This window comes from Mytilus californianus, unplaced genomic scaffold, assembly GCF_021869535.1.
Source record: "Mytilus californianus isolate M0D057914Y unplaced genomic scaffold, xbMytCali1.0.p SCAF_1, whole genome shotgun sequence".
NCBI lineage: Eukaryota > Metazoa > Mollusca > Bivalvia > Mytilida > Mytilidae > Mytilus > Mytilus californianus.
The window spans coordinates 121,975,057-121,998,705 of NW_026262581.1; the positions used below are offsets into that span (position 1 = coordinate 121,975,057).

At 30.8% G+C, this 23,649-nt stretch overlaps 2 protein-coding genes across 29 annotated transcripts in view; both read left to right on the forward strand.

The window, feature by feature from the left end:
- Positions 1–12,005, forward strand: part of LOC127711900 (choline transporter-like protein 1) — a 60,995-nt gene extending 48,990 nt beyond the window's left edge. For 27 of the 28 annotated variants that reach the window (XM_052218087.1, XM_052218059.1, XM_052218073.1 and 24 more), the window contains 9 exons: positions 250–418; positions 1,646–1,786; positions 2,679–2,800; positions 3,102–3,139; positions 3,729–3,857; positions 4,157–4,249; positions 4,664–4,759; positions 5,801–5,824; positions 8,546–12,005. In XM_052218087.1, coding sequence (XP_052074047.1) covers positions 250–418; positions 1,646–1,786; positions 2,679–2,800; positions 3,102–3,139; positions 3,729–3,857; positions 4,157–4,249; positions 4,664–4,759; positions 5,801–5,824; positions 8,546–8,629 — 896 coding nt within the window. In that variant the 3' untranslated portion in view covers positions 8,630–12,005. The remainder of the gene's footprint in view (positions 1–249; positions 419–1,645; positions 1,787–2,678; positions 2,801–3,101; positions 3,140–3,728; positions 3,858–4,156; positions 4,250–4,663; positions 4,760–5,800; positions 5,825–8,545) is intronic. The other variant, XM_052218093.1, reaches the window with a different exon arrangement.
- A 10,823-nt stretch (positions 12,006–22,828) lies between these two features.
- LOC127711710 (multiple epidermal growth factor-like domains protein 10) overlaps positions 22,829–23,649 on the forward strand; it is a 31,115-nt gene continuing 30,294 nt past the window's right edge. The window contains exon 1 of the mRNA XM_052217822.1: positions 22,829–23,011. Coding sequence (XP_052073782.1) covers positions 22,945–23,011 — 67 coding nt within the window. The 5' untranslated portion in view covers positions 22,829–22,944. The remainder of the gene's footprint in view (positions 23,012–23,649) is intronic.

A 23,649-nucleotide genomic window follows, 5' to 3' on the forward strand; every position in this document is an offset into this window, starting at 1 on the left:
TAAAGGAAAATCAAATATGGCAGAGAGCAATCAACGACAACCACTGAATAACAGGTTCCTGACTTGGGACTGGCTTATAAAAAATATGATGGGGTTAAACATATGTGTGAGTGCTCAACCCCTTACCCCCCACCCCAGACCTAAACCTGGGACAGTGGTGTAATAGTAAATATGTGATTGTATAGCTTCAATTACTTGCTCGGATGTAGTATGATGAAAATATATATATTTATAATTTATTTATTTCAGAGATAAGAGAATATAATAATGTTACTGGACATATTGATTATAGAGAACACGAGACTGTATCCTATTTCTGGTGGTATCATCTAATAGGTTTGATATGGACCAGTGAATTTATCATTGCTTGTCAACAACTTGTAGTATCAGGAACTGTGGCTACATGGTATTTTAGCAGGTGCGTGCCAACTATTGTGACTTTTTTTTTTCTATAGTTTTGAGGCTTATGATAAGGGGATACAAGTTGACGAATTTGCATCCATTGAATATTGCTTATTCAGACTTAGATGCATTGATGGCTAAGGGAAATGGGATCAATAAATATTCCATGAATGTAGAGTCGTTCTATATTTGAAATAGCACAATACTATCAAACTTTAATATCATTTTTTTATGCCCCCGCCGTAGCGGAGGGGGCATTAAGTTTTACCCTTGTCCGTCTGTACATACGTCCGTCCGTACGTCCCAAAATTTGTTTCCGTTCTCTAACTTAAGTTTGCCTCAACCAAATTTTATGAAACTTATACACAATGCTTATTTCTATAAAACACAGATAAAGTTCGAGTTTTGGTGGCGTCACTTTTACCGTTCTAGAGTTATGCCCTTTACAAACGGTAAATTACTAAATTTTTTGTTTCCATTCTCTTACTTAAGTTTGCCTCATCCAAATGTTGTGAAACTTATACACAATGCTTATTACCATAAAACACAGATCAAATTTGAATTTTGGTGGTGTCACTTTTACCGTTCTAGAGTTATGCCCCTTTACAAATGGAAAAATTGCAAAATTTTTTGTTTCTGTTCTCTAACTTTTAGTTTGCCTCAACCAAATGTTGTGAAACTTATACACAATGCTTATTACCACAAAACACAGATCAAGTTTGAATTTTGGTGGTGTCACTTTTACAGTTCTAGAATTATGCCCCTTTACAAATGGAAAAATTGCTGGTTTTTTCGTTGTCTTTCTCTAACTTAAGTTTGCCTCAACCAAATGATATGAAACCTATACACAATACTTATTACCACAAAACTCAGATCAAGTACAAATTTGGGTAGTGTCACTAGTTCTTGAGTTATGTCCCTTTATAACATTATATGCAAGCGGGGGCATCATCTGTGTCCCATGGACACATTCCCCATTTATTTAAATCTGCATTTACGTCACAATTGACCTTATCAAACTTTGTCATACAACTGTGGTAGTATAATCTATTTACTGCATAACAAGGAAGCAAACCAATCTAGCTGAATATTAGAAGCTTGGTGTCGAGGACAAAATAGCATTAATTTTATTTTATAACTGTTGAAAGCTGCTAATGCCACGATAATAAAAAAAATATAACAGTATGAATAAAAAAGATTAAGTTGTGCCTTTTTTGAATGCATGTTTCAATTTATTTTGTAGAAATAGAAATGATTTAAGCTGCACCATATGTAAATCTATGAAGATGATGATATTTTATCATCTGGGATCAGTAGCCTTTGGAGCCTTTGTCATCACATTGGTCAAACTTCCTCGAATGATACTTATGTATATACACAAAAAGTGAGTATAATTGAAACAGTTTAATTTTTTATGCCCCACCTACGTTCGTTCGTTCGTCCATTCGTTCGTCAATCGGTCAGTCTGTCCCGCTTCAGGTTAAAGTTTTTGGTTAAGGTAGTTTTTGATGAAGTTGTAGTCCAATCAACTTGAAACTTAGTACACATGTTGCCTATGATATGATCTTTCTAATTTTAATGCCATATTAGAGTTTTGACCCCAATTTCACGGACCACTGAACATAGAAAATGATAGTGCGAGTGGGGCATCCATTTACTATGGACGCATTCTTGATTAAATTTTATTTTAGTTGAGCACTTTAAAATGTCTTTCTATCAACAGGACAGAAATAGAGGTGCAGTCTGTAGATCCACATTTAGTTGACACTCACTCACATTACTACAACTCCAGCACTGCTAAGTGACTTGCTTCTTGCTGGAATTGAGTGTTATTTGCTTATTGTCCAGTGGCAAATATTTGTTACATGTTCAGGACTTAGTTTCCTGCTGTTCAAACTCACGTAGAAAAAATTTCAAACACTTCACATTAAATTCAAGATTGCAATCAAACCTAAAATCTCAGGTTATTCTTAACAAAATGAACCTTTATTGTGGTACAGAAAATAACTCCCAAAAGTCTTTCATTCAATGGTTAATTCTACAGTTCTACAAACTACAGTCCAATCTTTTAATATGTGTCTGCTGTCTTTTTGACATGGGACTCGGGTAGATACCCCCTTAGGTTTCAAGCTCAAATTTAAAAATTGCCTCATGTCATCAGGTCACTTTAAAGCCAACTTTACAGTTGTAAACTGATCTAACATTTTCTAAGGTCACATGATTAAATGAGACATTAATTTGCAAGGTTTTTAAGTATTGATATTTTTATTTTACAGACTAAAGTCATCAGCGGGGAGTAACAAGTGTGCTGAATATTGTTTGAAATGTTGTATTTGTTGTCTATGTTGTTTGGAGAAGTGTCTTAAATTTCTAAATCAAAATGCCTACACAGTTGTTGGTAAGTATGCAGATTTATACAGATTCAGTTTATTTCTTTTGACAAAAGTTTTGATCTACTTTTAAACAAAATTTAGTATAGCTTTGGGTGTTTGTGAAAAAAATGAAAGATTTCAGGTCGAGTTCTTGATAAAAGCATATTACCTGAGCATAAATGGACATGATATAACTACTCATTCATTTGTTTGGGGTGTATGAGATCATTTGCAATGTTTCTGAATTATTATTTTCGTGTTTACAAAATGCTGTATTTGCCAAATGGTTGGATGATTAATTCATTCATTATTTGTATATAATTTCAGCAATAAATGGAACAAGTTTCTGTACATCTGCAAGGAAGGTAATTTTTAAATTTCAATTATTTGAGAAAAAAACTATAAATTGCAGTACACTAAGATAGTTGCTTCATAAACGAATTTTTAGTTTATGAAAATAAGGACATATAGTATGATTGCCATTGAGACAACTATCTACCAAAGACCAAAGGATCTATAGGGCTCAGTATAGCCTTCCCTTAACCTGGGACAGTGGTGTTTCTTAACAAAATGAGAACAAACTATAACAATCAGTTGAAAAAGGCTGAATTCAGCTGATCTGCACTAAGCACACAAAATCACTAACAAAAAGACAACACAAAGAGTACTCAGAGTTACTGGAAGCTAGTTCAGTGCCAAGTAATAAATAAACAATGCTTCCAATACTAAATTACCAATCAGTACACATACAAAGGATTTAGTGACAAGAAGCTTAGCTTATCAATTGTTTTATCGTCAAAAATGAATGAAGAAAATTTGATATGTAAAATTATTTTTAAAGATATGTGTGGCTAAACTTTTAATCCATATCACTATTTTTACTATTAAAATGATTATATAAAAAGCCTGGAGATTTTTATGAAAATGTTGATTAAGTCTTTATTTTCATTGTAGGCATTTTTCACAATAATAGCTAATGCTTTGAGAGTTGCAGCTATAAATAGTGTGGGCGATTTCATTTTATTTTTGGGGAAGATAGGTGTGACAGCAGCTACTGGTGCAGTTGGAATAGTGTGGTTTAAGGTTGGTACATTTGTTCTTTTTTTTAGTTATTTGATGGTGTTGCATTCAAATTAATAAGTTGAAGTATATGAAATAAATCCCCTTGAAATGTTACAAAAACTATTTGTATTTAGAAAGTTAGAACATTTGAAGAATTTTTTGACCGAATATTAATATGAAGTAATTCACTGCCATCTGAAAATCGTTTGTTTATTTGATGTTTTTCTTCTTTGTCTGTGTCTGATTTTCATATGTTTGTAACATTTAATTTTGCAATGTGTTTATATAAGATTTAATGAACTGTTATTTTTAATTTTTAGACCAAATCTGAACTTCATTTTTATGCCGTTCCAGTGCTGTTAGTGTGTGTATTTGCCTATTTTGTTGCACATTGCTTTTTATCTGTATATGAGGTAAGAATTTTATAAAATCATGTAGAAGAACTGGATTAATTTGTTTTAGAGACTACACAGTTTTGCTGATATTGTAATTGTGTCAAATGTTAATATATTTACTTGCCCTATTGCACAAAAGTCATGTGTTCAATCCTGGAAAGAAAGATATACAGATAGATATTTCGTGTATTATAAAGAGCAAAGACATATTGACTTCAAATTCAAATTTTTTCTGAGATAAATGATATGTTTTTTACAGACTTTCAAACTTTCCAATTAAAATCAAAAGCATGCAAAATAAATAAAGTTCTCATTTCTTGAAAAATTGGTCATACGTTTGCTATTAGAAACATTTGAAACATATTTCAAAATGAAAAAAATGTTTTATTGTACTTTCTTGTATGACAATATAATCCTCTGATCACATTTCAGATGGTAATTGATGCCTTACTTCTCTGTTTTGTTGCTGATGTTGATGATAATGATGGAACAGATGGTCGACCATATTATGCCAGCGACAAATTACGTGTAAGTCTAATACATTAAAAGTTTCCTGTTTATTATTTATACACAAAAAGTATATAAATGTTGTTAAACAATAGACTATAGAAATTACTAAAACACATCTATTAGAATGCTTTACATAGTGCAATACTTATTTAAATTTGCAAAATGTATTTTCATTTGACATACATGGTATTCAACTTAACCATTTGAAAAATGTTGACAAGATGTTAAAAAAGTTTGTTTGACACTAATGGTTAGAAAATGGCCAATTATCATTAGATGTAGCATGGTACTAACACTAACCTTAGAATAAACATTTTACTACATTGAAAAACTGTATTGTATTGTATCCAGTTTAAGGTGGCTCAGGGGTAATAGAACTTTTTGTCAGAATTTTGTATTTTAAATTTTAAAAGTAAGGGATCAAATAATTAACAATTGAGGTCACAGAATAGGTTATAAATATTTCACATTTTTATGAAATTTTGGCAAGAAAAGGGAGATAATTTGGTTCAATATGAAATGAAACAAAAATGAGAAAATATCTGAAGACACATATTGATATGGATGGTATCAATACTTGTGACACATCAAATACTAATTAGACTTGAACGTATCGTTAGCAAGTTCACAACTTTCCATCTTAGATAACGAGAAGCCTATAGACACATTTGAAATAAATGTATCACTTCATCTTTTAATGACAAATGCAAATGATCCATCATTTATATCAATCGAAAATTCACAATATCTATTTTTTTACCACACAAAATGTATCTTTATCAGTATGGTAACTTTCTGTGCAGTTTAATCAAGCCACCTTAATATCATGTACTATTTAAAGAGTACAAAAAGTAACAAAGCTTCTGTGAATACTGATAGATAGCTAAATAGTATAATATGTATAACTGTTAATATCATGTTCTATTTAAAGAGTAGAAAAAGTAACAAAGCTTCTGTGAATACTGATAGATAGCTAAATAGTATAATATGTATAACTGTTTTATTGATATATTTTGTAGCTTAACTAAGATGTATTTTTTATACTATTTTGATATTCAGTCTTTCATCAATTCATACAATAAGGTAACATGGTCTAAATTATAATAATTCTATCATAAAACAGCATGACATTAAACTGAAAAATAGCAGCTAGGCAATATGCAGATACATTTGTTTTACAGCAGCATGCAATGAAGTGAAAAAGCATTCAAATCTTGTTTGTAAATGCTAAATTTGTCACTCAGTAGCATTCTATAAAAGTAAAAAGAAAAAGATTGCTTGCCACAATATAATTTCTTGCTTATTTGTTTCACTCTGTTATACAGACAAATGTCTGTTTGACTTGTGTCTTATCCAGTTTTGTATTTGAGCAATACAATTCATTTTAACTAAACTCTCTTGCTTCAAAGTGCTACATTGTCATTTATGCCTTTGATATATTCAAATGTGTGTCTTCTTTTCTGTCTTATAATGTAATTATGAGCAGATGTGTGAACTGCAATTCTTTCTTCAAATATGTTTCTAGTAAGTTAACTCAAACAATAGAAACATATTAACTCCTAAATGCTTCTTAATAGAATTATATAATAGTTTCTATTCCTCTAGACCAAATGGAAAGAGATGTTTAACTATCTCATAAATGGTCTTTTTTATTTTGATTTTCTTCAAGACCAATGTTTTAAAACCTAAATTGCTGAGGTGGAACTCTGATTCACCTGAGCAATAAAATTTAGTAATTTTCAAAATTGAACAGACCATTTGAAAGAAAATTAGTGAATGCTTGTTTGGGTTAAGATGTAAACCTTAACCCAAACCTGTTGATGCTAGCAATTTTAGACTTTCTCTTTCATCTAATCAAAAATGAATCATGCATAAGATATTCAGTTCTATAGAAGTTTCTAGTAATAAAGCAATATTAATACAAAGCAGTTACAGAAGTTTAAATAATGAATATATAAGTGTAATACATCTTTTTTGTTTTTCTTTTAAATTTTGTGCATGAAATGACTTTTTTTAAACTAAGAATTATATTAAGAATGTTATTCATATTGTAAGTTCAAAGATGTGCTTTACATTTATTATATAAAAAAGAATTAACGAGAGTAGTCTGCAGAAACATATATATTCCATTCTCAATTTTATATACATTTTATCAAAACTGTATAGTACATACATAGAAGCATCTGTGTTGAAAATGATAGTAATATTTGATAATTATGAAAGACAATCAAATCAAGTGCAAGACGCAATAAAGAGACAGAGAAATTAAGTCCATTCAAAAACAACTATTTAAATTTTAAATTTTAGCATAATCAAAATTATTTATTCTTTTTACTTAAAGAACTTCCACATCTCCCCATGGCAAACAATATTAACCAATAAGAGCAAAAGCTAGTTGGAAATGACATTTATATTAATGTCTTTGGTTGCACAAAGAAGAGTATTTTCAAATTACTGTATGACCCTCTGACTTTTAAATGTGATTTTTTTTTATTAGAAAAACACTTGGCTATAGTTAAGTTCAACTTTTAAAATTTTAGAATATCAATATGCCTTTCTAAGTTTGGCAAACAGTCTTCACTGTCATATTTACATAATTAATGTTTGAAAAGCAACCAACTACACATGGGTCAGTATGCGTAATTGATTTCCTATAGGCCGTAATGGTAACGTTTTCTTCTCTAGCTCAGGTCATATTGTAAACTTGGATATGTATGATGGCTCGTTTCAAAGCAGAGACATTTTCACATATGTGGTTAAATTTTCGGGGTACAAATTGAGATTCATTTTTCTGTAAATTAGCACACTCCGAAAATCCTTTCGTGATGCGGCTCCTTGTGGTAAAAAATCCCTTTACTCACAATAAGTTCTTTGAAAATTTAATACTTTGAATACATTTAATAACTCCTTAGTTTTTACACATTTATTCTATGGTCCTCTACTTTCCAAATCAACACAAATGGTTAAGCTCAGAACTTGTTAAAAATAGAAACAAGTCCAATATCACTACACAGAGATTTTGTTTACGAACAACTTTTGTGTTCCTCAATTTGAGGCCCATTAGCCGGCATTAGGGATATTGACCCACATGTTTAGAATGAAAAATTATGTTTGTAAAGGATTAGAGCATTTTGATGCTTTCAAAGTGAATAATATTTATATGACTAAATGAAATTTCAGGTTTTGCTTGTAAGCATATGAATATTCATGAAATGACTTTCCAGGTATCATACATTGGACATCTAGTACATTACATTCCCCCAAAATATAATCTTGAGTCAATTGTTGCTAAACTTAATGCAAATTATTGTGTTCAAAAGAACATGACTACCCTTTAGCAATCACTTATTTTCTTTCTTAAAATATAGTTTTGAACAGCCAACTGTTATGTGTGAACTGGATTTCTTCCTTAAAATATGTCCATAAATGACTAAATGACTGTATGAGATGCTTTGAAAAGTTTTCCTATCAGCAGTTTATTATTCCTGTTTAAATGCAGTTAATCTGTTACTATCACCACCATTCTTTAACTATCCGTGTGAATCAAAACTCTTGCTTATTACGACATTACCATACATTTTAATTACTTGTTTTCCTCCAAAACATATAAATAAGGAGACATGGTATGATTGCCAATGAAACAGCTATCCCCCTGGGATATTAACAACTATAGGTCACCATAGGGCCTTCAACAATGTTCAAATATATACAGTATAGGTATCCAGCGTTCTTCAAAATTTTTTTAAAATGTTGACCACTTGCCAAAAAATGTTTAGATGTAAACTAATATTTATATACTTACAGAAATACATAGAAGAGACCAGTACAGAGTTGAATCTCATGACGAGAAAAGATAAAGCTGAAGAGGCTGAACCCGCTCAAATTTAGTAACTCATACATTCAATAACAATATTGTGGAAGTTTTCCTTTGAGTCTTGGTTCTATGACAAGGTTGATAATAATATGTATGCTGTTTGATTGGTATCAAATATTACTGTAGACAAAAATAAAGGAAACAAACATAGAAAGTTAAGTTAAAGAAAGGTTTGCGAAAAAAACTCAGGCACTTTATAACATTTTAGATGCTGACAGCAGAATAGTTTGAAATGCTTCTATATGTACATGTAATTTTTGTATAGGTTATATTTCTGAATGGAATCTATTGCATTAAAACATTTCATAGTGAAAAAAAACAGAGCCTAATACTACATAGCTCAAAATTGGACAACAATGACCAAGGTTAATCACCTCAGACAAGTTGTCAAAAACTTGATAAAATACCATTTAAATCTTTCAACTCTTAAAATTAATTATACTTGGATTCAATTCCTCATCATTTTTTCTACAAGATGCAATCGAATTAACAAGGAAACGGTATAGCTCTTCAGAAGTTACTACTTTTTCCATGAATAAAAATTAGTTAAAGCAATTACAGGAGAAGCTGCATGCTGATTGTAAGGTGTACATATCTGTCTGACAGAATTCATCTGAGCTTCACTTTATTTTCATGTTTCATTGGTCAACTTTAACTTTTAGTGATAAGGTCTGTTTCTAAGATCAATAAGCAATAGGTCAACTATGAAGTTAGGTCACATGCCTGTCTTGTAGGGTTCTTCTGACCTTGACATCTTTTTCATGGATCATTTATAATGTTGAGTAGAAATAATACCTGCTTTAGATTATGATCTGGATGACTTTGGACATAAATTTCTATCATGATTAGGAGAACAGGATAGACAATTTAGAGTGTGCACAATTGTTTGAAATATTTTAACTTGATGAAATAACACTTTTCTTTGTTATCAGCTGCAAGTTTTGACAAAAATGAGAATGAGAAATGTTAATTGCCTTACAACATTTAAAATTCATTACACATTTAAAATAGAGAGTACCTAAAATATATTTGTATCTCCAGATAATTTTACTTGACTTTTGTACATACACAATGACAAGGTTGAATCAATGTGACCCTAATGTATATGTAAATAAAGGTCATGATGAGTGTACGAATATGTGTTTCTGATATTTTCATTGGTCTGTTTTTATAAGGTTGTTTATTTTTTTGAAAATAATCCCAAAATTGATTCATGTCTTGTTTCGATTGTATACAGTGTAAATGTACATATTCTGAATATGAGGATTATAATGAAAATTTTGGTGCATAGTACTAACTACAGCTAGATTTAGTTAATATTGCTTTGTTACTTTGAATTTTATCATGTTTAATGGCTATTGATGCTCTTGTTTCTAGCAATTATAATAAGAGTTTACTGTATTCAATTTACAGGGTACTGTAAAAATGGCTGCCATATTTAGAACAAGGTGAATAAATCTTCTCATTGTAGAAGTATCAATTTATTTTAAACTTCACTAGGTTGTATTGGTTTGGGTTTTAGGGGGATTTAATATCTCTTTTGGTATCTATAGGCTATAGGTTGTTTGATTTTTGTTTAATCCATTTAAATTTGCATTCAGGAAAGGCATTTAAAATAGAGGCAGTAAGATTCAAATTTCTCTCATATACTTTTTAGGAATAAGATATCACATCTGGTCCATTGAAAGGGAAGCTGAAATTGCCTTTCTTAATTGTTAATTATTTTAACATATATCAGCTTAATTTTTAGATTTAACTGTCCTTCTAATCTGATTCAGATAGATCTGTCCACCAGTGTTGTCCATCTGTAGTGCCTTTTAAATATACCAGCCTGAATATTTTTTTGGCTACTATTTAGTGCAAAAAGGTGTGCACAAAAGAATTTTCCCTCTATATATTTACAATAGAGCTGCAAATTGATTCATATTTTTATGTTTTTTTTTCATTTTGGCTTGGTAGACAAGACTATCATTCAAAATGACTTTTCATATTTAAAATAAATGTTTTAAATTAAACTTTTGAAAATTGAAATTTTGTATGATTGGTCTATATATTTTATGACTGTCTGATTACATTAATAATCAATATTGCTAAAGTAATCTTGTACAGGGTAAGTTTATTTAATAATAAAGTAATTTTTATAATTTTCCAATCTTCATGTAAACATTAGTAATATACTTGCATCACCTTTTTAACCATACAACAATTCATAGCAGTTTTTCCTATCTTAGATTCTAATAATTACTATAGAATTTTAAATGTATTGGAGAGGTATATGCTTGCAACATAACCAAGTTAACCTAGGTATCATACATACATGATTAATGTATTTGTAATGGGGTATTGAAGGTGGTTCTAAGTGAAATATATCCTGTTTATCAGAAAAAAGATCTCATTTATAAATAACTTATAACATCACAAATGCATTATATGTATGGGAGATTGGGTCAGAGTCACCATCAGATACTTAAGTAAACGATATGTTTCAGATTTCTCTTCTATACTATATCTTATTACATGTACATGTCTTTTTTTCATTTCATTGCAATAGTTATAAAGACTTTATAATATGCCAACTAAAGAAGATCTGATATAAAAATAGCAAAATAGCAAGATTTTGTATAAAATGCTATGATTATTGGATTATAAGACACCTAGATTTTGCTGGTTAATTGATAACATGAACAAAAATGTAATTTGTAAAATGAGAAATTGCTAATTTTTGAATATTTTTTAATCACAAAGTATTTGACAACTTTTTTTTTTTTTTTTTTTTTAGAATTTACTATCTTTTGTACATTGTCATTTGTTTATTTGCATCTCTGCACATACAAGATGGATGATGCAATCAGATACAAAGGTCAAATGGTCATGGTTAGGCAATTATGTCAACAATAGGTTGAATTCAGAATTGATGCATGGAGAATTGTAAAAAATATAATGTTCCATCATGGACCTTACACAACAACAGCATTTTTTTGTCATTTGGAATTTAGATTTTCACTTTGGTAGCAAAGTTTGAAACAACTTTTTAAGGAATTTTTTTTTCTACCATACAATGTTTTGAATTACATGTATTTTGATTATTTTTTTTATAATATTATTTTACAAATTGCATTTGAATTAAGGTGTCTTTTAAACTTGATTATTTTGCATCCCTTGCAATATTCCCCTGAAAGAGATCGTATAAATTCTTTTGTTACTTAAGTTTTTTATTTTTTATTTTCAATATATGTGTTATGTTGCATTTGTATGTTAACAAATATTTTTTATACATCATTGAAGTTAATTATAAATTATAACCATATATTGTTATTATTTTCAAAGTATATACATAGATAACATTGTAATATTATTATTTTCTTTTTTTTCTAATAAAGTGAAAGCTTACTACTAAGAGTTGCTGTTAATTACTATGCTTATTGCGAACCAAATGAAAGTTTTCCACAGAGTCATCTCCACTTGGTCAAGGTATTTAAACTTTTGTCAGTTCACTTGACCCATCCAATAAATACAATAGCTATTGTTCTCTGTGTAGTTTATTCACTTGGACCTTTAAATTTCTTCTAAGGGAAATCCATCATTCAATGATTAATTTACCCGACCAAAAACATTCTTAGTTGATGAAAATACATGTACATGTTTCAACTCATAAAACTGCATGTGATGTTGTATTTATTCAATATCAATAATATATGTTCAATATAAACACTAATTTATAATTATAAAAAGTTGATTTCTGACAAAAATTTTAGCATTGTTCCTATTGAAATTTGCATTTTTGTTGTGTTTGTCTAGTTGTAGAATACAGTTAAGAAGGCCTTAATTTAAACATCATCATTTTCCAGTTTTTAATTATCAAACACACAAAAACAAATTTCAATAGTTACAATACTAATCATTTTTCAGAAATCAACTTTTAATGTTTGAATCAGTGTTTATACTGAACAAATTGAAAATGTATTATTGATATGGAATAAATACAACATCGCATGCAGTTTTGTGTGTCCTTATTTAGTATTGGTACATGTTTTTTCAGGATTGAAAGTTAAATTTTTGTTCAGGTAAATTAATCAATGAGTGATGGATTTCTCTTGGAAGAAATTTAAAGGTCCCATTGAATAAACTCCACAGAGAACAATAGCTATTGCATTAACTAGATGGGACAAAAGAACTTACAAAAGTTTAAATCGACAGGTAACCTTAAAGTGAATCTGTGGAAAAGTAACATTTCTTTCGTAATAAAATTCTGTTTGAATATTTCTTGGAAAGTCCAAACCAGGTCCACAGAAGTCATGAGCTTGACATATTGTAAAGACACCTATCTATGACCAATGGCTGTGTTTTGACTTTTTGATGTCTTTAGTTGTGCTGTCAGGTTGCTATTTTTGTCGAGCCTGTGACTTTTGTTGCAGAAAGCTCGACTTAGGGATAGTGATCCAGAGGCGGCGTTAATTAACTAATTAAAAGCTCTATATTTCAGAAGGCAGAAGATCTGGATGCTTCATTCTTTGTATATAGATGCCTTATGTTACGAAGTTTCTGTCTGTCATATGTCCATTGTCCTTGACCTCATTTTCATGGTTCAGTGACTACTTGAATAAAAAGTTCAAATTTTTTGTAATGTCTTTGCATCGGAAATAAACACATTTATTCTATAACCAGTTGTTGGCATGATACGGGTTATGTTCTTCTCATATATTTTATGATGGTATGATACTAAACCCTAAAGGGAGGGATTGTACTTGATTTTCATATGATGAAGACATAATCTTTCAATCAGTTTAATTGAGGTCTGGAGCTGGCATGTCAGTAACTGCTAGTAGTCCATTGTTCATTTATGTATCATTGTCATTTTGCTTAGTTTCTTTTGTTACCTATTCTGACATCTGACTCGGACTTCTTTTGAACTGAATTTTTACTGTGTGTATTGCTATGTGTTTCTTTATTCTACATTGGCTAGAGGTATAGTGGGAGGGTTGAGATCTCACAAAACATGTTTAACCCCGCCGCATTTTTGCGCCTGTCCCAAGTCAGGAGCCTCTGGCCTTTGTAAGTCTTGTATGATTTTTAATTTTAATTCATTTATATGATTTGGATTTTAGTGTGACGTCCATTTTCACTGAACTAGTGCACAATTTTGTTTAGGGGCCAGCTGAGGACTACCTCCGGGTGCGTGATTTTCTCACTGCGTTGAAGACCCATTGGTGGCCTTCGGCTGTTGTCTGCTCTTTGGTCGGGTTGTTGTCTCTTTGACATATTCCCCATTTCCATTCTCAATTTTATTCTCTCTAATTATGAGTAAAAGGATAACTATATTTGGTATGTGCGTACCTTGCAAGGTCCTCATGCCTGTCAGACAGTTTTCACTTGACCTCGACCTCATTTCATGGATCAGTGAACAAGGATAAGTTTTCGTGGTCAAGTCCTTATCTTAGATACTATAAGCAACAGGTCTACTATATTAGGTGTATGGAATGATTGTAAGGTGTACATGTCCAGCTGGCAGGTGTCATCTGACCTTGACCTCATTTTCATGGTTCAGTGGTTAAAGTTAAGTTTTGAGGTTTTGGTCTGTTTTTCTTAAACTATAAGTAATAGGTCAGCTATATTTGGTGTATGGAATGATTGTAAGGTGTATATGTCTGTCTGGCAGGTATCATATGACCTTGACCTCATTTTCATGGTTCATTGGTCAATATTCATTTTTCCTGTTTAAGTTTTTGTCTTAGATACTATATGCAATAAGTCAACTATATTTGATCCATTGAATGATTGTAAGGTGTACATGTCTGTCCGTCAGGGTTCATCTGACCTTGACTTTATTTTCATGGTTCTTTGTTTAATATATAGTTTTCATGGTTTGGTCTGTTTCTTGTATACTATAAACAATAGGTCAACTATATTCAGTGTATGGAATGATTGTAAGGTGTACATGTATTTCTGGCTTGGTTTATCTGACCTTGAGCTCATTTTCTTGGATCATGTTAAGTTAATGTGATACTTGTAGTAAAACTTTATATTTAGGACTATCAACATAAAATCAATGGTCAATAAAGCAGGTGAGACATTTCAGCATGTGCACTCTTGTATTGACATATGCCCCACATTGCCTTTTTAGCTCATCAAAAGTTCCATGTGAGGTATTGCCATCACCTGGTGTGCATTGTTGTCCATGGTTGGCATTAACATTTTTCAAAATCTTCTCTAAAACCACAAATGGATTTTAATCAAATTTTGTGTGAATGTTCATTGGACTATTAAGTTTATAAACTATATCAGGGATTCTGATTCGTCAACAAACATGATCACAATTTCAAAAATAGAACATAGGGGTAAAACTGCAATTTTTTACTAATATAGAAATGATTAAAGAAGTTAGAGCTAAACATTTTGGGTGAATATGATCAACAAATCTAAATTTATCTACCTTCAATTTAAAAAAAATTGGACAACCCATTTTGGAGATATTGCCCCTGAAATGTATTTTTTTTTACATGGTGGTTTTTGGGGGGCTTTTACTTAGAAATCTGCAATGATAGAGAGATTATTTCTATTGCAAAAATTATCAGATGACCAGATCTACAAATTATTCAAAAATGACAATTTTTTGCAAATTTTAAATTTTTTTGCAGTTACAAGTTTCTTACACTTATACTTATATACTTAAAAATATAACAGATAGAAGAAAACTGTAAACAGCCAAAAATAAAGTGAGCAACTGACAATTTTTTACAAATTTTAGATTTTTTTTGCAGTTACAAGTTTCTTATACTTCTATACAGATAGAGAAAAACTGTAAACAGTCAAAAAATAAAATGAGCAAATCAAGATCTACAATGAAAATAAAGCAACATATATAAGTTATTCCTGCTAGTTGAGGTAATAGTTTTTAGGTGACTTAACCATTTTTTTTATTAAATATTCCAAGTGAGAAAGATGATGCCACTGTTGCTAAGGCATATTTCATATCGCATATTTTTACCAGGAATGTGATCCTGGCTTCTTGGAACCATTAGTTATACTCTCGCTCCAAAGGGAAGGGTGATATACTGGTTAACCTCTGTTTGTCCGTAACACATTTCTTTCCCATTTTTCTTTCTCAGCAACTACAAATCAAAGCTCCTGGATATTAGGTACACAAAGCTTCGTATTGAAAAGCAATACAGTGTGACACACTTTCCGAGATATCATTAATCCACTTCCTGTTTGCCACCTACTGGTAATGTTCTTCCCATTGATGTACATGTAATAAATTTTCTTCACATTTTTCTCAACAACTACAAATCATTCCTTCTTGATATTTTATACCAAGTTTGACATTGGTGACCTAAGCTATGTGGTTATCTACAATATGTTGTGTACATCAATTTTGTTTAATATATATATATGTATCTTGTTTCACTCCAAAGAAAGAGGATGAAAAGAAAGAAGTGAGCTGAAGCTCATGCTACATCTATTTAAAAATAAGGAGATGCCAATGAGACAACTATCCACCCAAGTTCAAATGAAGTATTGTTCATTTGAAGCTAACCTTCTACTTATACATGTTACTTTGTGCTTTTTAACAGTCATTTGGTTTATAATGACAGAAATGCATACCATAACAAAATGTATTGATTTATTTTATTGCTGTTTTTTTCACTTTCACATACTCTTCCTTTTGAGATAAAAGGGCCAGCATTGAGAACTGGTAGTTAAATATTATTGTAAGCCCTACATGTATATCTTAATGTTTTTGTCCTCTAGGGAATTTGGTATGATAGCAGATCTTTAATAGTGTCCATTAGATTTATTAACTATCTGTCTAGATTCAGGATGACTTAGAGCTTAACATAGTGTATATACACTTGTCTAGACTTTTTGTATAGTTGGGTAGTGGTCTCAATGACATATAACCCACATCTCCTTTTATAAATGTATTTTGAAGAGGAATTCCTAAGTCAGAAGTCTTATCTCTCTTTGTGTTGCATGTCAGATTAATGAAGATGTTGCAGATTTTAGATCTTTGGTTTGGGATCATTCAAATTTTGTCAAATGGTTTGTAAATTTGCTTATTGATCAAGACTTTGTGTTGACCTATAAAGATGTCTTCTTTTTGTTCCCCGCGCAACATGTTGCGGGAGGAATAGAAATACCAGGCATCCGGGCGTCCGTCCGTCCGGTCTTGTTAGCGCTCTCACATGTACAATTCTTGGCAGATTTTGATAAAACTTATATCATAGGTTTATATCAGCAATGTCTTAGACGAGTTCAAAAATCAGTGATGATCAATTATTTTTAAAAGAGTTATGCCCCTTGGAAACATATAATTATATGGAAAATTGTATCATTAGTGCTCTCATGTGTACAATTCTTGACAGATTTTTATGAAACTTATATTGTAGGTTTATATCAGCGATTTCTTGGAGAAGTTGGAAAATCTGTGCCGATCAATTATTTTTAAGAGAGTTATACCCCTTGGAAATATTACTAACAGGGAAAATTGCCTTGTGAGAGCTCTCATGGGTACAATTCTTGCCAGATTTTTATGAAATTTATATTATAGGTTTATATCATCAATGTCTTGATGAGTTCAAAAATCTTTGTTGATCATTTTTTTTTTTAAAGAGTTATGCCCCTTGGAGATATTAATTACATGGAAAATTTCATTTTAATGTTCTCGTGAGTACAATTTTTGCCAGAATTTTATGAAAATTATATCATAGGTTTATATCAGCAATGTCTTTGACACTTTCTAAAAATAAGTGCTGATCAAATATTTTTAACAAGTTATGCCTCTTTGAAATATTAATTATATTGGAAATCACATTGAATTTGCTCTGAAGCATTCATTTCTCTAAGATATTTATCAACAGTTTTAAAGAACAAAGAAAAATGTATTTTTTAGTTATTGCAGTTGATCCTTGGATAGATAAAATATGTGCAATGCGGGGGACATTGGAACTCTTTTCTTTTATTTGGTTTAGCCTGTTATAATTCCCAAATTAACTGTTTCTATCCAACATCATCAGCATGTACGTTTTGTTAAAAAATAAATACAAATGCCTATTTGATTAACAACTGATGTACCAGACAATCAGCATCCCTTGATTTTTATTCATTCGTGGTTTGCTGTCATATTGATATATTACCTGCATTTACGGTTTATCTCCCATGATTGTAAGAAAAATTAGGTTAAGTTGGTTTGACCATTTTGCACAGGTACAGATAAAAAATATACAATATACTTGAGTTTCATACTGACATTTAAGAATTGATAATTATAAAAAAACACACACACACAAGGCCCAATGATTTAACACCAACTTTCTTTATAAGAATACTGAACCAAAAAAAAGAGTTTCAAATAACAATTATTAAATTTGCTTGCTTTTATCAAAAATATTACCATGAAAGCTGGTTGTGAATACCTTTTTTTTGAATTTTCCACTTGGAATTTTGACCCAAAAAAAAGTGTCCTATGAATACAAAGAGTAACTAATGAATTGAATATCACCTGGAAATCTAACATAGAAGATTTTGTCTCTATAAGGCCTATATTTTGAAAAACATATTTAAATTCATTTTAAGGGTGAAATTTGTACCAATGAAAAGTTTGTCTTTCTTGTCATTTCATTGATGGAAATTATGCAGAAACGTTCTATTCATATATATTGAAGGTTCTATAAATTTATTTCTCATAAAAGTGTTCAAATTTATAGAATGCATTATGTCATATACAAGTTCTAAAACTTAAATACCAAAATAAGAAAAATTTAAAAAGACAGGGAAGTATACTTCCTATAGTTTATCATAATTTACAAAGTCAAAATTAACAATTAAGCCTATGAAACTAAACATATGTTTTTTTTCCCACAAATCTTTCTTATTTTAAACCAATTAATTGTAAATAATCATGGAAATTTTGTGAATGTGACATTATCAATGAAATGTACTACTGTTCACTTGTGAAAAGGTGATGGAAATGCCAATGGGGGCATTCAAAACTCGTTTAAGTCCAAAAAAGACTGAGAAGGCCATGGCAAAAAAAAAAAAAAACAACAAAAACAACAAAACACTACACAGAGACTAAAGACTGAGCATCAAGAACCCCACCAAAAAATGGGGGTGATCTCAAGTGCTCTAGAAGGGTAAGCAGATCTTGCTTCAGTTGCCATTTCTAAGAGTTAATTTGAATTTTACATGTTTTACATTGAGGATCTCTTTGAACTGATGATTAAATCTGAGAGCAAGCATTCTGTCATGTCACTTGATTGATATCTTTGTCAAAATGGATATAAACCTACTAAAAATCAAGAGAGTATATAAAACAGGTAATTTATAAAAAATGGAATAATTTAAAAGAAAATAGGAAATCATGTTTATTTCTGGTCTATAAACTAGGGTAAGTCATGCATGCAAGGCTAAGATAGGGTCTTCAATTAGATGCAAATAGAAATACATATAAAACTAACTAACCCCCTTAGCCATGCATACATGGCCAACCCTCCTTAGTCCAGTTAGTTTCAGAATAAATTATCACTAGATATTCCAGATTTCAAAACTATTTTATTTTCATATTTCCTTGTTACATGCCTTTTAAGAGTAAATCATCTCCAAACAGACATGTTAATGTTGCTTCAACATTGATTGATTAGTTGATTGGTGTTTAATGTCACTTTCAGCACTATTGGGTTTTTCATGGCAGTCAGTCTTCAGATGCGAATCCAGGATTTTGAAAAAAGGGGGGCATGCGGGCCCCCAAACTAGACAAAATTTGTAGTGGAACTGGCAAAAAGTCTGGATTAACCATAAATGAAGCTCCATAGGGGGCCCCGGGCACCCCGTCAACCCCCTAAATCTGCCTCTGGTCTTTTAATTGGTGGAGTGTCTGGAGAGAACCATGACATTCGGCAGGAAAACTAACAATCCTAGTCAATTAAGGATGTATTCCTCTGACATTTCAGTCTCGTTGAAATCTCGTTCTGGAATTATTTCTAAAACATATGATACAAGTGGAAAATATCAATGAATTTAAAAAATGTTATAATCAAACTTAACTCTGTGAAAAATTGTGTATTTACAATGAGTAGTTTTTGAGTAATCAATTTTTCAAATTTTATTACCAATCAAGTCAGTCTTTTTTTAGCCAAAATTTTGAGAAAATGGGTGAGAGGTACAAGAAATGATTTTACCAGACACATGTACATCCCATATCCCTTTTTTCTTTTCAAATTTCTTAGATATGTATTTTTTCAATCATTTTTAACAAAGAAGTTGAAATAATATGCATTTTGTTCTTAAAACAGAGAAAAAACACAAATTTACAAAATTGACAGCATGGTCAATTTGACACAAAAAAGCATCAAAATATGATAAAACATTCTTATATTAACACCTACCTATAGTTTTTTTAAGTTAAATTTATTCAGATTGGTCCACTTCATCTTTATTGAAAGTATGAAAAAAAGTTTAATTGTGGAACTTTGATTTTTTTCACGATAATAGCCAAAAAATAGGTAAAAATTGATGAAAAATGAGAAAATCATCGAAATTGGGTACTTCCTAAGGGCCGTAGCCAAAAAAGAAGTGCACCACCATATGATTTTTTCTTCACCAATTATTTTTTTAAAAGTCATATAAACCCAAATATCAGGTAAAGAAAAAATGTTTAATTCTAGAAATTTTTGGCTCCTCAGAGGTGTACATCCTTAAGATTGGAGTCAAATGTACCAGCCACATAAGGAGTTTAAATTCACAACCTCAATGTTGACAGGCTAGTTATATAGCAGATGAACCACTAAGAACATTCGGCCACCGAGGCCAGCTTCAACATTGAAACAGCTTCTTCCTTCAACACTGAAATTACTGTTGATGACAAGGATCGGCTGTAAAGGAAAATAATTGTTACATTTTATATTATATTTTCCCTAGTACATGTAGTATAAATTACATTTATCAAAGTAAAAAAAGTGGGAATTGCCATACTATGTTATTTTTGGAATATAAAAAATTTCAGTCAGCATGAGCTGCAAATGATTAACATCCATTTGCTCTTCTACTTGTCTAAAATTATAAAGTTTGTTTGACAAAAATGTTATCAGTTTGTGTGGCAAGTTAAAATAAAAAATGTAACTGTAAAAAAGACACGTTAATTAGTCTTTTTAAAACTAATAATTCATACTTTGAAAAGTCTTGCTATATTTTTGAAAAAAGCTAAATGCTGTAGAGAGGGAGTTTTGTCACTGTGACTTTATGAAAAATAACATACTTACATGTACATACTTGGTGAATTAATTTATTTATTATGAATACTTGTCTATTACAAACATTATACAAATTAATTAGATATATATATGTAAGTCTGAAAATTAAACCCAATAATGTTAGAATTAGATTCTTATGCTGACAAGTTTTTGTCCCAAAACGGGATTTGAACTCACACCTTTGATAAACTACAGTACCAATCCCTTAGCCTCATGTCTAGTGCTCTAGACCACTCGACCACATCCGCTAAATAAAAATATAACTTCAAAAGTCATAGTGTTACCGTGTTACGTAAGGCGGATCTAGATACAGACATTTATAAGACATGTGTTTTAAGGATGTGTAGATAGGGTGTGTAAATATGGTGTGTAGATGTTACATTATTTTTTTATACACAATGTATTTTTATTTGTCAGCAATCTAACTCAACAATTTTTTATATACTGTATGGGAAAATGATTCAATTCATTATACAGTCACTAGAAATAAGTATATCATACAAACAAGTCTAAGCAAGTGACAACCATACAATATGTATGCCCACTGGATTTCAGTGTGTTTGAGATAAAAGGTTAATACAAATATTTATATAAGTCTGAAAATTAAACCCAACTGTGTTAGAATAACTGAATTAGATTTTTATGCTGACAAATTTTTGTCCCTCAACAGGATTTGAACTCACACCTTTGTTAAACTACAGCACCAAATGCTTAGCTTCATGTCCAGCGCTCTAGACCACTAGACCACATCCGCTATATAAAAATATAACTTTAATAGTCAAAGTGTTACCTTGTCACTTAAGGCGAATTTAGATATAGACATAAGACATGTGTTTTCAGGGTGTGTAGATGTTATATTATTTTTGTATACACAATTTATTTTTATTTGTCAGCAATCTAATTATATATATTTAGTATGTGTGTGTTGTATTGTTTAATGAGGGGGTAGGTCCTTTATCGGGACTCCGGTATCGGGTGTTTTTAAGCTCGGGATTTCGGGATTGATCCTTTCGGGAACCGGGAATTCTTTTTTCGAATTTCGGCATTTTAATTTTTTTAAATTCGGGACCTCGAGGTTCCATGTTATTAAGCCCGGGATTTCAGGATCAGGACCCTCATACCCCCCCCCCCCCCCCCTCTTAAATATATGTTACTATTAAACAGTATAGTTGATGTTATAAATTGTGAACTTCATATAAATGTACCGTGTGCTGGAGGCCTGTTTTTGTTCATTAACTTGATTTGATTTGATTCAAAATGAAAATTACTTATGCTACAACTACAACAAGAAATTGACACATTAATATTGATTATACCATTTTTCAAATCAAATCTAAGTTTACAATTGTTGTCTGAGAGGGTCATGAACATCTAAAGATGTTACCCAACTTTCTTTATTTTTTTACCTTCTGTTGTTCATCAGTTTGAGAAACCTAGTATCTTCCTTAGACACAAAATCTTTTAACTTTTGTATAAATCCGGAGACATGTATAAATAAGTCTCTGATGGTAATTACTTTTTCACTATCTATACAAAATTTGTTAAATGAGGGGAGATAACTCAAATAATTTATTTTTTGTTATAAATGTCAAGGATTTGTATAGTGAGTGTTTTTGTTAATGAAAATTGAGAACCAATTTTCTTCTTGTTGTCCGTAGGTTTTTGATCTGAGATAACTATCTCATATTTGATAAACACTTATAATATATATATATATATATAAATCTATTATTTATATTTTCACATTATTATATATGACTATCAAGGATTTGTATACAAATGCTTGTTATTATCTTCTTTTCCCTGAACACAATTTTGCAGGATCAAGTTCTTTTTTATAAATTGCAATTTCTAAAATAGTATTTTGTAATCTACATCAATAAATAGTATTCGTTGTCTACATTTTGAGAAAACATAGATTTTTATAGTCGACTACGAAAATCAGATAAAATATTTCCCAGCTCCGATCCGGATGTTATACCTATTATTTCCTGTATTTTTGACGTTTTGCTTACTAATTCTTCTCTTACCTGCTTACTGCCGAATGAACAGTTGAACGAATCACGACGAGCAATGAAAAAATGGAATTATTATTTTGTCGTGTATATTTGCAGATCCTAATTATAAGCATTCTGAAAGAAGTTACAGGTAAGGTTAAGGTTCATCATAACAAATGGACAAATATGGCTGTAATTTACACCTCAAAAACTACTCTGTGTACAGACTTACCTGTGCAGTTTGGAAAGTTTTAAGGCCTGGCATCCACTAGATATATAAAAGTTAAATGCATTTTGTGTTTCAATAAGATAAAAAAAAAATTTGGATTTTGATAGGCATTTTTTTCTGTTCTCTCAGAAGGTGTAAAAATAAACTACATGTAAGTTGGGTAAATCTTTGAGATGCTCCCTTTCAGGTAACAACTGTATTGCATTTTATTGATTGTCCTTGATTGGCATGGACAATAGATATCTACACAACAATAGGTGAGTTAAAGGGTGTAAATGAGTGGACAGTATCAAATGTAATTTAGGTGTTTGTTTATTTTTACACCAACAGCTGTAACGGTGGTTTCATTCCGCCAGTGTACTTTATCCGGAGGAAGAAAATCCCCAGTGATTTTTATCCACCAACAAAAAATCACTAGGTTTTTCTATCCGGGTCCAGTGTAAAACATTCACCAGTCATTATAAGGTTCTAAAAAAAGTTTTTGAAGGGGAAATATATATAAAATGTGGCTTAAATTACGCCAACAGGGAAGCAGACATTGATGTCATCATGGAATCCTG